The sequence below is a fragment of the Microtus ochrogaster genome, chromosome 1, assembly GCF_000317375.1.
Source record: "Microtus ochrogaster isolate Prairie Vole_2 chromosome 1, MicOch1.0, whole genome shotgun sequence".
In the NCBI taxonomy this organism is placed as follows: domain Eukaryota; kingdom Metazoa; phylum Chordata; class Mammalia; order Rodentia; family Cricetidae; genus Microtus; species Microtus ochrogaster.
This window is the reverse complement of record NC_022009.1, coordinates 39,202,081-39,216,315: the sequence shown is the minus strand read 5'-3', so window position 1 is coordinate 39,216,315 and position 14,235 is coordinate 39,202,081. Positions and strand designations below refer to the sequence as shown.

Here is a 14,235-nt window from a genome sequence, read left to right as displayed (position 1 = left end):
TTTCAAAACAATGTTTGAAAAGTGATCACCATTTCCTGATCAAAAATTTATCTGAAATCCAAACTAGTACAGATACAAGTAACTGATTCATGATGTCATCAAAACGGGTTTTGTGAGGATGTGCTTATTATTACTATTACTATTTTATAATTTATTTAACTTTATTTTATGTTCATTGGTGTGAAGGTGTCAGATCCCCTGGAACTGGAGATACAGACAATTGTGAGCTGGGGTGTGGGTTCTAGGATCTGAACCTGGGTCCTGTGGAGAGGGAAACCAGTGCTCTTAACCACTGAACCATGTCTCCAGCCCTGCATGTTATCATGTGCATTTTATAATGTGGGATGTTTCAGTGTTTTGCCATTTCCCTTTTGGATGATATTTTGAGCAACACACGGTATAAGTAGAAAAATGTGCTATAGGTCTTTCCTCCAGGCTTGACATGACCTTGGCTCTGCTGAAACAGGGTGGCCCTACAGAACCGCTGGTTTATGGTTTAATCAAGGAGATAAACAGACCAACACTGGTGATAGTTACGTCTCTGGTAACGAGGCTGTGACTCCGGCAGCCAACTCCACCCACCCTGCCTCAGCTGTGTGTAATCCTAGCAGTACAAAGGGATCATGAGGCAGAACATTGCCTGGGAGTGGTCCTTTTGAGTTGCCCATGCTCCTGTAAGTAACTCAGTAGCCTGAACTTCCCACCCAGCTGAACTTGACAGATTGTGAGTTGCCATGTGGGTGCTAGGAACTGAACCCAGGTCTTCTGGAAGAGCAGCCAGAGTTCTTAACTCCAGCCCCTTACAAAGTATCTTTTAACTTTATTTTTTAAAGTGTGTTTTTGCTGGACTATGGTGAGGCATGTTTAACCCCAGCACTCAGGAGGTGGATTTCTGTGAGTTTGAGGCCAGCCTGGTCTACAAGACCTAGTTCCAGGATAGGTCCCAAAGCTATAGAGAAACTCTGTCTCAAAAAAAATGTGTTTTTATGTGACTTTGAATTAATAATTATATTGCTTTTTAATTAAATTTTAAATCAATAATAAATTTATAAGCATTAAAGCAGTGTGATATTGTTGCCACAAAAGACGAATCTTTGGAACATCACAGGAAATTTCAGAACTAGTATCCTGGTACACACACACACGTATACATGTGTTATATACATGTATCTATACACACATCTATATGTATACACACACACATACAGACGAGTACATGAGTTTTGAGCAGAAAAATGGAACATAAAATCAATGATAAAAAAGATTTAATAAATGATGTTGGAACAATATTCTAAGACATAAATATCTATGTCAAATATTCTATATGTACCAAACTTAATGTCATGTGACTAAGTTAACGTTTAAGAGTGTCTCTTAGAAGACTTTAAAGGAAATACAAGTGATGCTGTATCTCTTAGATAGCAGAGGCTGTGTAGAGGCCCAAAAATGTGTGCTTATTCTACCTTGTCTGAAGGTCACAGAGTTTTAGGTGGCTGCAGGGGCAGTATGGAGGCCCAAAATGTGTGCCTATCCCACTTTGTCTGAAACTCAGAGAGTTTTAGGTTGCTCAAAGTTGTTGACAACAACTATAGCTACACACTCTGACCTAGGGTGTGGTTACTTGGTGTTTTGGACATTAAGATGGCCCATGGAGATAGATCCACTCCACCCCAACCAAAGATCAGAAATTCAAGCATACTTCTGCTCCTTATTTTGAATTAGGAGGTTTGACCTAGGGAGTGACTGCCTTTAGGATGCTTGGTCTAGGGTGGGTTCCCTGACTAAACAACAGAATGATTTTCTCATGAGTTAATGGCTTGATGTCTCAAAGTATTAAAGTAAGTAACTATTCTGATTGTCCTTTGTAACACATTAAAGCACTCTTTTACCTTCTTTTCCCCCTTAGTATTGGGATATAAACGTGTATAAAAAAAATTAAACATGGGCAGACTCAGAGACTCAGTACTCAGATCTCAGAATTCAGCTTTCAGGATCCACTGAGTGGCCCTCCTGGTACTATTGCTTCTGTTTGTTATTTTCACGTGCATCTTCGTTCTCTTTACTTAATCTTCTAATCCCCATGCCCTTACCCTGGTAAGCTGGTCTCTAACAGGGCTTTTTTTTAAAAAACAATTTAGAAACAAAAGTAAAATCTTGGTCATCTTACATGGGCATTATAAACTTTTCTGGGCTTAAAAAAAAACCAAACACCCACATAACAACAAAAATAGCCTAGGTTGGGCATTGTGGCACACACCTGAAATCTCAGCACACACAAGGTTGATATAGGATGAGTTTAAGTGTTAGGTTAGCCCGGGCTACATAGTAGCCCAAAACAAAAACAAAATCACCATAACAAAAACAGGCAATGTGTAATGGTCTGCTCTGTCCCTTTAAGAGACAAGCCATGCCCACTCCCTCTTCCCCCAACTGCCCTATTCACTGAGGCAAGCTGATCTTCAGCTTCCAGCCTGAGTCCTTCCCCTTTTTCCAGCTCCCTCTCAAAGAGAGCTTCCGTCTCTCCTCCCCCCCTCTCCCTTCTCTCCCTCCTCTCTCTCTCTCTTTTTCTCTATCTATCTCTCTGCCTCTCTGCTCTTCTCCCTTTTTCCCTTTCCCCTCCATAGCACACTAAATAAATATCCAACTTCAGTCTGCATGGCATGCCTATCCATGTCTCTGTCTCTCATCTGCTGCGTGGCTCCCTGCCAGGGACCAACCACCTTCAGAGACCTGCGGCATGGTCTCGTGGTGTGCCCATCTGTCTGTCTCTCCTCATGGGACTGGCTGCCTCATCAAGGTCTCTCACCCACCATGTGGCTCCCTGCTCTGGGACTCACTGCCCCCTCGTGGCCCACTGCAGCACTTGGGGAACTGTGCTATCCCTGGCTGGGACTGGCTGCTCTGGGTACCTGCTGGCCACAGCTGACACTTGAGGACCTGCAGCCACTTGGGGATCTGCAGCAATTTTACTTAATCCATCACACAATGACAACTGGAAAATAAATTTTTAGCACACATGTGAATGGATTAAGGTCATTAATGTACAGAAATATTTCAGTTTTAAAATCTTTATTTCCATGTACATGTGTGTATGTGCCATGTGTGTGCCAATGACTGGAGGAGAAAAGTGATTGTGAGATCCCCACAGCAGGAGTTATAGGCAGTTGTGAACTTCCTGCCATGGGCACTGGGAGCCCAGCTCAGTGTCTCCAGATAAACAAGTACTGCTACACACTAACCATCTCTCAGGCCCCCAGTGAAAACCATGTCAATAGAAAACAGGTACAAGAAAAAGAAAAGATGGGCTGGAGAAAAGGCTTCATGGTTAAGAGCACATGTTAATGTCCTTCTTGCAGAAGATAGTATTTCAATTCCCACATCAGGCAGCTCACAGCTGCCTAGAACTCCAAGCTTCAGGAATCTGACACCTGTCTCATTTCCTTGAGCACATACAAAAACATATTCATACACATTAGAAAAGAATAACAGCCAGGCAGTGGTGGCACATGCCTTTAACCCCAGCACTCTGGAGGCAAAGGTAGGAGGATCTCCATTAATTCCTGATCTATTTAAGTGTTTGGTTCCCAGATGGTGGAATTGTTTGGAAAGGATTAGGAGGTGTGGTCTTGTTGGAGGAGGTCATGTCACAGGGGTAGGCTTTGAAGTTTCAAAAGCCCACGGTTAGCCAAGTTATTTCTCTTTCTCTGCCTTCTGCTTGTGAATCAGACTTAAGCTGTCAGCTGGACCTGCCTTCCTTCATGCTTGCCTGCATACCTTCCTGAATGCTTGCATGTCTAACTGCCTGCATGCCTGCCCGCATACTTGTCTGACTGCCTGTTGGTATGCTCCCAGTCATGATAGTCATGGTCTCATCTCTGAAACTATAATCTCAATAAACTCTCTTCTATAAATTGTCTCGGCAATGGTGCTTCTTCACAGCCATAGAAAAGTAACTAATAAAGAAGCTGGTGCCAGAAAGCAGGCCATTGCTATGACAGGCCTGACCATGCTGTCTTGGAGAGAATGTGGAAAATTTTGGTACTTTGGATTAGGAAAGGTCTTTAATGATTTAAATGGGACCAATGGGCTATTTGAGCAGGTGCTTGGAAGACAGCAGTGCTGAGAGCAATGTGGATTATGGAGAGAGAGCTCAAGAGGTCTCATAGGGGGAAAATATGAAGAACTAGGCTAGATTCGTGTGCTATTTTGGCAAAATGTAACTGCATTCCCCTCTTGTCCTAAGGGTATTCCTGAGGCTCAAACCAAAGAGTCTTGAGCAAATCTGATTGGCAGAGATTTCAAGACAGTCTAATATTGGTTCTGTTGCATGGTTGTGAGTGATCATTCTACTGCAGGTCTACATTGAAGAAGCAAGCCAGTAAGCAGCATCCCTCCATGGCCTCTGATCAGCTCCTGCCTTAAAGTTCCTGCCCTGTTTGAGTTCCTGTCCTGACTTCCTTTGATGATAGACAATGATGGAGAAGCATAAAGCAGGTAAACCCTTTCTTCTCCAAGTTGCTTTTGGTCATGTGTTTCATCACAGCAATAGGAACCCTGACTAAGCCAGAAATCTGCCCTGTTTCTGGAGAACAAGGGTGCTGAGATGCATATTTTTCTATAGGAATATATGACCAGGAAATACCGGTGCATCACAATGTCAGCATTTCATTTTCGTAATTTGCAAAAGCCAGAATTAGAATTAACACCCTTAAAGGAGAGGCTAGGACAGCGAGCTAGCAGAATTTCAGGTGTTAACACGGGCATTCTGGAAGGGCAAGTGTGTGGAGACCCAGTGGGTATCAGTGGTCGGTGGGGAGGGGATGTTTAAAAGGAAAGATGGGACAATTTAGGGGGTAAGAGAAGTGATGGAGGTTTCTAGATCTGAGTCAGTATTTGCATAAGAAACTAAATTTTATCCAAAGTTACAGAAGCTTGTACTAAAAGTATAATATCTTGTCTGAATTATATCTTGAATAACTAGATGCCCAGAGAATAGCTCACATAGATCTAAAGAGCTAGTTCAATAGAAAGAGCCGTTTGTAAAGCAGCAGGCACAGTATAGTCAGAATGGGTTGGTACATCTTAGGAGGGACAGAGATGGAAGGAAATTCCACAGAGATGTGCAAAGAGTTCCCTCTGCAGGACACTGATGAAATTAGATACATTTTTGATCCAGATACTCTGGATCAAAGTTCTAGAAAAGAAGCTGGAATTTTGCCTGAGCTCTTGGCAAAGGTGATTAACTCTTTTTTAAATAATTTATTTATTTTTATTTTTTATGTGCACTGGTATTTTGCCTGCACACATGTCTGTGAGGGTGTCAGAGCCTCTGGCAACAGAGTTACAGGCAGTTGTGAGCTGCTTTGTGGTGGGTGCTGGGAACTGAACCTGGGTCCTCTGGAAGAACAACCAATGCTCTTAACTGCTGAACCATCTCTGCAGCCCCTGATGAACTCTTTAGAAGATTGATGACTGCAAAGAATTTCAAATGTTGCAAGTCCAGAGTCAAATTCTCTTGGGACATCTTTAGTACTTCTACTAGCCATTCGCTGTCCCCATCTGTACCTAACATGGCATCTTTGTGTGTAAGCAAATCCTTTGTAATACACAAACACCTGGTTCCTACCCACCACAAAGGGAGGAGCACCATCAGTTAGCACCTGAGGCCTACGACAGAGGCTCCCCCATTGTCTCTGACCCTCCCACTTCATGTCTTCACTATTACATGGATTTGAAATGCTTTGATCTATGGCTTTCTTTGTTCAGTTACTGCAAAAACCTCATCAAATCATTGCTGTGTGCGAAGATGACATTTTGGGTAGCCTTATCTGGATACTCAAGCATAACTCCACAATAAACTCTCATCCTCTTGCAAGTGAGAGATGTGAACTTTGTGCCCACATTTTTCTCGCTAAGTTTGTGAGTGTTGTTAGTTTCAGTTTTGATTTAGCGGCAAACAGGGCTCTCTCTCTCTCTCTCTCTCTCTCTCTCTCTCTCTCTCTCTCTCTCTGTGTGTGTGTGTGTGTGTGTGTGTGTGTGTGTTAAACATCAGTCAGGATAGAAACAAATCTAAAGGAAGCCGTCTACTCAGAGGTGAGCAGAGGGGTGGAGCAGGTGCCTACTTCCTTATTGCTTTACAGACCTACACCTGGGAGCTGACTCATTGCAAGGGGCGGGCCATGTCTCTATTGGTTCAGGAGTCCCTTCTCTCCTCAGATTTAAGTCATTTCCTAAACTTACCGGCTAACAAGACATCTCAACATGCGGAGTTAGTAGCCCTCAGTGCTGGCGTGGGCTGGGAACTGGGCTCCCTCACCCAAACCTGCCAAGAACTCACTGACATCAGCCAACTCTAACCTTTTCTATCCACCCCATCTCTCTCTTGCAGAAGCTGTCACTGCTGCAATAGGAGGAGGTATGTTTCTTGTAGCTGCTCTGAGGTGGTGGGGGCTTTGTGTTTTGCGGCAGGTTCCACTCCAGCTCCTAACTTCTGCGGGATTATGGAGCTGTCTGGGTGAAGAGCCAGGGCCAGAGCTGTGTTTACGCCTGGGACAAGATTTAGCTTTCCTGCCCAGCTTAAGGTTTTCTGCCTAACTTCTCCTTCAGGCCTCGTATATGATAAGCAACAAGTGGAGAATTCACTGGGGGAGGGAAGGGACAACTATTTAAAACTGCAGTAGTTAATTTTACCTAATACAACCCTGAAGGATGATAACTTCTCCAGGGTCACATAACGTGGTGAGACCCTGGCTCTGTCAGATCCACTGACCTCTCGGCCTCCACCTGGCTCCCTGCCCTATCCTTCTTTACCTTGGGACTCTTTCCCTGCTGTTCAGAATAGAAAGACCCCTGAAACTGTCTAGGATTTCTTGAGTGAGTCTTTCCCCTGAGCCCGTACCACCCAGCTCCTCTTCCCACAGTTGTGGCTGTAGCAGCTGTTCCTGTAGCCCTGACTGCCATAGGCTTCACGGGGACAGGAATAGCAGGGGCATCCATAGCAGCCAAGATGATGTCAGCAGCTGCAATTGCCAATGGGGGTGGAGTTGCAGCAGGAAGCATGGTGGCCACACTGCAGTCAGTGGGTAAGTGTCCCTCCAGGCAAGATGACTGGAGAGCCAGCGAAGGACAACATCTCCCTTCCTCTCTCTCCTTTCTCACCTTTTGTCACCTGTGTCTTCTAGTTCTGTCCCTGGTTTCTGGTTCATTATGAGTGAGGCTGGGATGTGGTGCAGGGTAAGGGATGCTGGATGGCAGAGCAGGAAGGAGCCCTGGTTTAAGATTGATGCTCCCTGGGCTCTGAATCTTCCCTAACTGGGTGTCCTTCTCCAGTGTGTTCCCCTCTGTACTGTAATGTAGAGAGGACATTCCTCTCTGGAGAGCTCTTTCTTCTGTATCTCGGCTTACCCGAATCTGTCTTCTCCTTCTGGTCTAGTTTGAGTATCTCTGTTTAAAGCAGAGCCCCAAATGTTCATACAAAAAGACAGTGGGGCATTTCTAAGCCTCAGGCCACTGACTGTCACTGCACTGTCTCCTTCCCAGGGGTCCTTGGACTTTCAACAACAACGAACGCAATCCTGGGAGGTGTTGGGGCAGCTATTGGATACTTGTTTTGAACTTAGGAGATGACACCTCTACCAGTTGACCCCAAAGCCTATAAGGACTCATTAGGAGACAGTGTATCTATCCCGAGATGACCCTCTAAATCCCTCAATGTTGTCAAAAAAAAAAATGATCAAAAATAAAGGCCTTATCCTGGTGTCCCTATCTTTGCTCGTGGTGGTTCTTTGTGGACTGGGAGTTTCAAGTCTTTAGGTTTTCTAAGCCAGACTCAGGCAAGAGATAAAAGGGAGGTGACAGATTGGCCAGTACACAGTCAGTAGGTAGAAGGCTTTACGTGGTTCCCGTCTTAGTGAAGATAGTTTGTGTGGCATGAGAGTTCTTGGGGATGTCATGAACCTCACTTTTTCCTCATTAAAGGTTGGCCTAACAGAGGTTCCTGTCCTGGGGCAAAGGTGAGAGGTAGCCAAGAACATTGACCCCCAGAGCCTTTGATCTTTTATAATCAAGGATCTGGATATGCAGGCTGGTGAGCAGAGCAGACCTAACCCACTGTACTGCTGAAAGACTGACAGAGAACTAACAGGGATGCACTGGGCTAAGCCAATGCACTGGTGCCTCAGGAAAGAGATAGAATCAAAAATGGTCACCAAATGTCTATACAAATGAAGAGGAGGCTTAAATTCCTGCCTTATGTTCTGGAACCCTGACCACACCCTCACCCAAGGTCAGAAGTCATCGCCCTTGTGATGCATGATGCAGCATTGAGCAGGGTCCACACTGACACACAAAAGACTTCGAGGCAGGAGGAGTCTGGTATTTGTAAGACAATTATGACACAGGACACTGTTCACTGCGGTGACAGATACCAGGCACATTCATAGAATACAACAAGAGGTTGGGGTCCGATCTCATGCAAAGATCTGGAAATACGGGACCTGGGAAGGCATGCAGAAGTCCATGAGGGAGCACACAGAGTGAGATGAGGTTGTGCGCAGGCATCTGTGAGGTCTGGTCTCATGAGCTGGACTTCAGTCACCTGCAGGCAATCAAGAAGAGGCTCTGCTGCATTACTGTCTGCCAACAGGCTGGCTGGGTTGATGGCTGAAGTTTTACAGAAAAAGGCGTGCGGCAGCCGGGAGGTGGTGATGCACACCTTTAAGAATGAAAGAAAGAAACAGATGTGCGGCTGGTCCAGAAGAAGTGCTTAATAATGCATCATTCCAACACTGGATCCCACCACTCTAGGGTCCCCCTCAAGAATGCCTAAATCGAGTGTGTGGTGTTGGGAATATGTCCTGGCCCAAAGCCAGTTTGCCAGCTTCTTTTATTAGCATAGCTGTAGTGACCAATAGTGACCAACCGACAGAAACAGGATCAAGTCTGTTAGATAGAGAAGCCACTTGCCTCTTCCAGGGTCCCAATACCTGTGCTATGATGCCTCCCCTATTTGAAACCATTTACATAGGAGGGGATTCTCTTGTCTCCTCTTCCTTTCCTGATTTCTCCAGCTTCCCCCCTGGGATCTCTTCTATAGGTCTCCCTGAGGGGTGCCACCACTACTCAGTTGAATCTTTTGTTTGGCATTTTCCCCCACATAGTCATAGTTATTTTTAACCCTTTAAATGATCTTCAATAATTTGGCCTAATTGTATCTAACTTCAGGAGTTTCTTTCTAGTACCCGGGGCTGAGTGTACAACAAAACCAATACTATAGCTGGCTGCATTTCTTGTCTTTCTGTGTCTATGGGAGTGGACATCAGGCGAGGTTCACAGAAGCGCCCTGGGACCCTGTGGGTGATTCCTGGGACTCTTGTGTCACCTCTCTCACCTAGACACGCTGGTAACTTTTCTAGCAGCGTCCTTCAATCATTGTATAAAGGACCTGGGAAAAGTGCTCAAAGCCTCCTTACCTTGGGCAGTATTGGAATTTGAGTCAGCTCAGGAAGAAGAGAAAACCCACTCTAAGAGGATTGGCTGTCTGGCAGTAATCCTCTGCCTGGCCCAAAGGTGGTTTTTCTCCTCCCATGCCTGGGTCTGTCCCTTCTGCAATGAAGAGGGTGACAAGGAGCTGTTGGCTGTCATTCCAGGTCGCTGCAGGGCATAAAAACTGTCTCTAGGAGACTAAAGAGAACTTGAGGTTTTTCAGGGGATGGTGGATTTGGAATCTTCCAATTCTACAGATCGCTGCTTGAGAAGGAGACATGAATGTTGAAAGGCAGAGAGGGGAGAGCCCTTGACTCTGGGGTCACCAAGGGGTGCTCCCTTAGAGGTAGGATGGGGACTGCCTCCGCCCCAGGGAAATTCCTTCTGGAGCCCCCATAGCTAGAGCCACTTTGCCTCTGTGGAAGGGGGTGGGGCCCAAGTAGAAGATACTACCACTTCCCCAGACCTAGTGTGACCAGAGAACTGTTTTCCCCTCCCCACGCATGGCCAAGGCCTGTGCTGGCCACACAAAGGGGGAAGTCAGTTTTCTCCAGTGAAGCTGTGGGACTGAGAGAACAGGCAGAGGTTTTGGGTTTCTCTGGTGACCTAGCAGAGACAAAAGGTTTAAATGCAAGCCACCAGTAATAATCACTGGGTATGTCATGCAGAGGACAGTAGGGATACAAACCTGGCTCTGGCTTTGAGATGAGTGGCTTAAAGCAGGATGTCATGCTAAACTTCTCATAGAGATTGAGCCAACCTGCACCTGCCTGGGAACTGGGAAGACATTTAGGTCAACTCCCCATGTGGAGCCATTGAGGAGGTGACCTGCTCAGAGCTATAATATCAGTAGCAGGGCAAAGGGCAACTTCTGTTTGTGCGCTGAGATTTCTCCACCTGAGCACTCACCTACCCCTGTGTCTCTGTGAGAAGATGGTGGGAGAAGGAGGTGAGCCTACCACACACGAGCCCAGGGAACAGAGGCGACAGTCCCTGCTCAGCCTTCACCACACAAACAGCGCACATGATAAAGAAAAATGCAGGCAACAACTCCATTTTATTTCTTATTTCAAATTGAGTATTTTAGTTGACTGATTGTACCCTGGGGTTAACTGATTGCTCTCTCGATTGGACAAGCTGGGGGTATCACCTCTGCCTCCATGTCCCCTTTCAGAGCAGAGAGGGGCTAGAACACTCAGATGCCGTGAGAGCAGATCCTGCAGAGCACAAAAGGAACTTAGATGACAAGGAGAGACCTGCAGCTCCTGCGGAAGAAACAAAGGATAAAAACTGTGATGGGATGAAACTGTGGGTCACAGAGGGTCAAAGTTACCAGGTCATTCAGGATGGCACGAAGTACTGAATCTCCACAGAATCCTCCTTATTTCCAAATTCTCAGGATCAGTGTGTAGCACAGTTACTTTACAAAGAATGTCTCAATGCTGAAACTCCAGGGAATGCCAATCCATCTGGATAACATCCCCTCTGTAGGGAAGAAGGTTGGACCAAGGTGGAGCTTTAAAACTCAGACAAGCTGGTCAGGGATCCTTTCCTCTCTCCTCCACCTCCCCTGCTAAAACCCTGAAAGAAGATAAAGCAGGAAGTGAGAAGCTGGACTGTGTCTTGCCCTCCCTCTAGTCCTCTTGCCATGACACTTACCTGATGTGAGATTTCCTTCTGAATTCTGTGAATATAATTGGTTAATGAATAAAGACTCTACATTGTCCTGTGGGCATAGTAGAGCTAGGCAGGGAAAACTAAACTGAATTCTGGGAGAAAGAAGGCAGAGTCAGAGGCTCCATGCAACCACTGCTGGGAACAGATGAGCCTGAACCTTGCTGGTAAGCCACAGACATGTGGTGGTACATAGATTGATAAAAAAAAAATGGGTTAAATTAAGAGGTAAGAGCTAGCCAGTAAAAAGCTAGAGCTAATGGACCAAGCAGTGATTTAATTAATACAGTTTCTGTGTGGTTATTTGGGGGCTGAACAGCTAGGAATAAACAAACAGTCTCATACAACAAATTGGCACCCAATGTGTGCTAGCTAAATTCACATGAAACCTGAGAGGGCTTGGAAAGGTATTCTAGAAACAAAAAAACAAAGTTTAGCCACATTTTTTTTTTTTACCGGATGTGCTCTGCTTGCTGGCGGCATGCAGCAGCTCCTTTAAAAGAGGTCTTCCTGATTCAGTGGTGAGCAATAAAAAAAAAAAAAAAATCAAACCCACACGATTTCAAAACGACAGCACAAACTGTGTTGGCTCTTTCAGGAGGCCGAGTACTTGAATGGCGTTTGTGGGCACAGATGCTTGTGTGCCCACTCAGAATTGGGTAGAAAGTAGCTGAGACCATGCCCATAGCTCAGGGCTCCCTGCCTAGGCAGGCGACGGGATCAGGTCTACTAGGCTTGCACAAGCAGGAGAGCATGAGAGATTCCTGCTGCTACTGTACACCGAGATATTTCCAGGCCATGCCTTGTGCTGCATGGCAGATTTAGCTATTACTCAGATAAAAAGGGTTTATGTGCTGCACTCCTCTTCTCAGAATTAAAGTGGTGAGCACAGCTCCTACCTGGTGGTCCCAGAGCTGGTGGTAATGGTAAGTCTGCCATTTTGAAAAGCACAGAGAAGCAGAGTCAGAACCCAGGTTTCTTGTGCCCAAGCTGCTTACCATTTTAAAAGCTCTCTAGGACAGAAAAGGATTACAAATACACAATAGGACAGATTCAGACATAAAAGAACTCTAAATGAGACACGGTGTTGGGTAAATGTACATAGGCTTGGGAGAGAGAAGAAAAAGAGTAAAGAGACAGTAAATGTAATATAAAAGAGTACAGACAGTCATAAAGATAATAAAATAAATATGAAACTTGTCGAAAAAGTAATAGTGTAAGAAAAATAAGTCACGTAAAGATGGAATATACATAAGAGAGTCTGGATTATGTATATTATTGTGTTTTCTTTGAATTTTTTGACTGTGAAGGAGCTAAGTGCAGAGAGACTTTTTATTGTATGAGCTGCAAAGATAAACTAGCATGTATATTATAAAGGTATTATGATTTCAGAATTTGGGTCTAAGGATTTGTTGCTTTGGAAAAGAGGTTCTTGTTTTGTTTCCACAGAGGATGAGAACCTTTGGATTCATTCCAGGCTAATGTAGTTTGATGGACCAAGATCCCCCAACAGGTTGCTGTGAACACCCCCAAAAATTACTTCGCTCAACAAAAAACAGGAAGAAATTTGGAGAGAATTATGCCTAAATTCCCAAATATTGTTTATAGATGTTTGTTTATATTTAAAGGGGGGATATTCTATTATATTCTATAATAAAGGGGATATTATATAGAATATATTATATGACAATATATATTATATATATTTCTGCTCTTGATTAAAGTGTTGTGTTTGTGCAGCTCATTTAAAAATGTAATGTATAATTAAGAAACAGGTTAATTGACATTCATCTATAATAGTCAAGTTTGTAGTCATGTTGGTTAGGTTTTCTAGATATACAGAGATATATTTCAGTTAGATAGGTATTCTCCAAATCTTTCAGAGACCTTCAGAATATGGCATTTAAAATGCTTAAGAACTTAGTACTTTTCATGACAGTAAGACACATCTGATCCTGGCAGCACCAAATACTTCAAGAGGAAGATGGGCATCAGAGAGGCTCCTTATGAAGTTTCTTAGCCTTTTGAGCAAGAAACTGTTCTTGCCTGGACTGCTTGATGCTATGCTATATGAACCAGACATGCAGGACCCACAGAGAAAAGACTGCTGACCTAGCCTAAAGGTGACATGGACCTTCGAGGTTCCTGCTACATGAAAGAATCTGCAGACATTCTGCAGGACACAGAAAAAAATGACTGACAACTGCCAATATAGGCGGAACTGTCTTGAAATTTCCTGCTTCATAGAAAAGTCTGCCGTCAGATAAACTGGAAAAGTGTAAAAAAAAAAGAGCGTAAAAAAAAAAACTGGAAAAGTGTTTGTTATACAAGCATGGGGACCTATATTTGATTTGTAAAACCATATGAAAAAAAAAAGAAAAGTCTGCCAGACACTATGGGACTGTAGGCTAAAGATTGGATGCCACAACATTACAGAAGAACTTTGGGTGACTGTCCAGGCAGCAAGATGTCTCTGTCAATTCTAGCGTGGTGTGGGAAGTCCTTCTGTCTATGTGTTGCTTTTATTGGTTAATGAATAAAGAACTGCTTTGAGCCTATGGCAGGGAAGAACAGAACTAGGCAGGGAAAGCTAAGCTATATGCTGGAAGAAAGAAGAGCAGAGTTAGAGAGAGGCCATGGAGCCCCATCAGAAACAGATGCCGGAACTTTAGCTGGTAAACTACATGGCAATACACAGATTAATAGAAATGGGTTAAATTAATATGTAAGAGTCAGCCAATGAGAAGATAGAGCTATGGGCCAAGCAGTGATTTAATTAATATGGTTTCCATGTGATCATTTAGGTTCTGGGTGACCAGGATGAATAAGCGGCTTACTACTACACTAGAGTTTTAGAAGTCGCTTACAATGTACTTCCTGGTTAGTTAGGTAATATTATATCCTCTGGAGTCTTTGATGGAGTTGAAGAATAGATAGTTATAGTTACAGTTTTCTTTATCTATGATAAAAGATAAAGTAGATATGAATATTGTAACTGTAATCTTGTTTAATACCTGTTTTTATATGTAATTTTACTATGTTAAAATTAAAACTTTCTTTTTTATTTAAACAGAAAAG

At 44.1% G+C, this 14,235-nt stretch overlaps 1 protein-coding gene across 2 annotated transcripts; it reads left to right on the top strand.

Moving 5' to 3' along the window:
• The first annotated feature begins 4,384 nt into the window (after window positions 1-4,384).
• On the top strand, window positions 4,385-7,750 carry LOC106144383 (interferon alpha-inducible protein 27-like protein 2A). 2 transcript variants are annotated; one of them, XM_013354312.2, is made up of 4 exons: window positions 4,385-4,494; window positions 6,389-6,415; window positions 6,921-7,082; window positions 7,540-7,750. In XM_013354312.2, exons 1-4 carry the CDS (start codon window positions 4,473-4,475, stop codon window positions 7,611-7,613), a joined length of 285 nt encoding a protein of 94 aa, XP_013209766.1. In that variant the 5' UTR covers window positions 4,385-4,472; the 3' UTR covers window positions 7,614-7,750. The 2 variants fall into 2 exon arrangements, with proteins under 2 accessions (XP_013209766.1, XP_013209795.1); XM_013354341.2 differs by lacking the exon at window positions 4,385-4,494 and adding an exon at window positions 6,224-6,268.
• Window positions 7,751-14,235: the final 6,485 nt, after the last annotated feature.

Excerpts from the sequence above, each read along its gene's own strand:
- LOC106144383 (XM_013354312.2), top strand. The coding sequence starts at position 4,473 with ATGATGGAGAAGCATAAAGCAG. Across the intron at positions 4,495-6,388 it reads GATGGAGAAGCATAAAGCAG|AAGCTGTCACTGCTGCAATA; the intron begins GTAAACCCTTTC and ends TCTCTCTTGCAG. Across the intron at positions 6,416-6,920 it reads CACTGCTGCAATAGGAGGAG|TTGTGGCTGTAGCAGCTGTT; the intron begins GTATGTTTCTTG and ends CTCTTCCCACAG.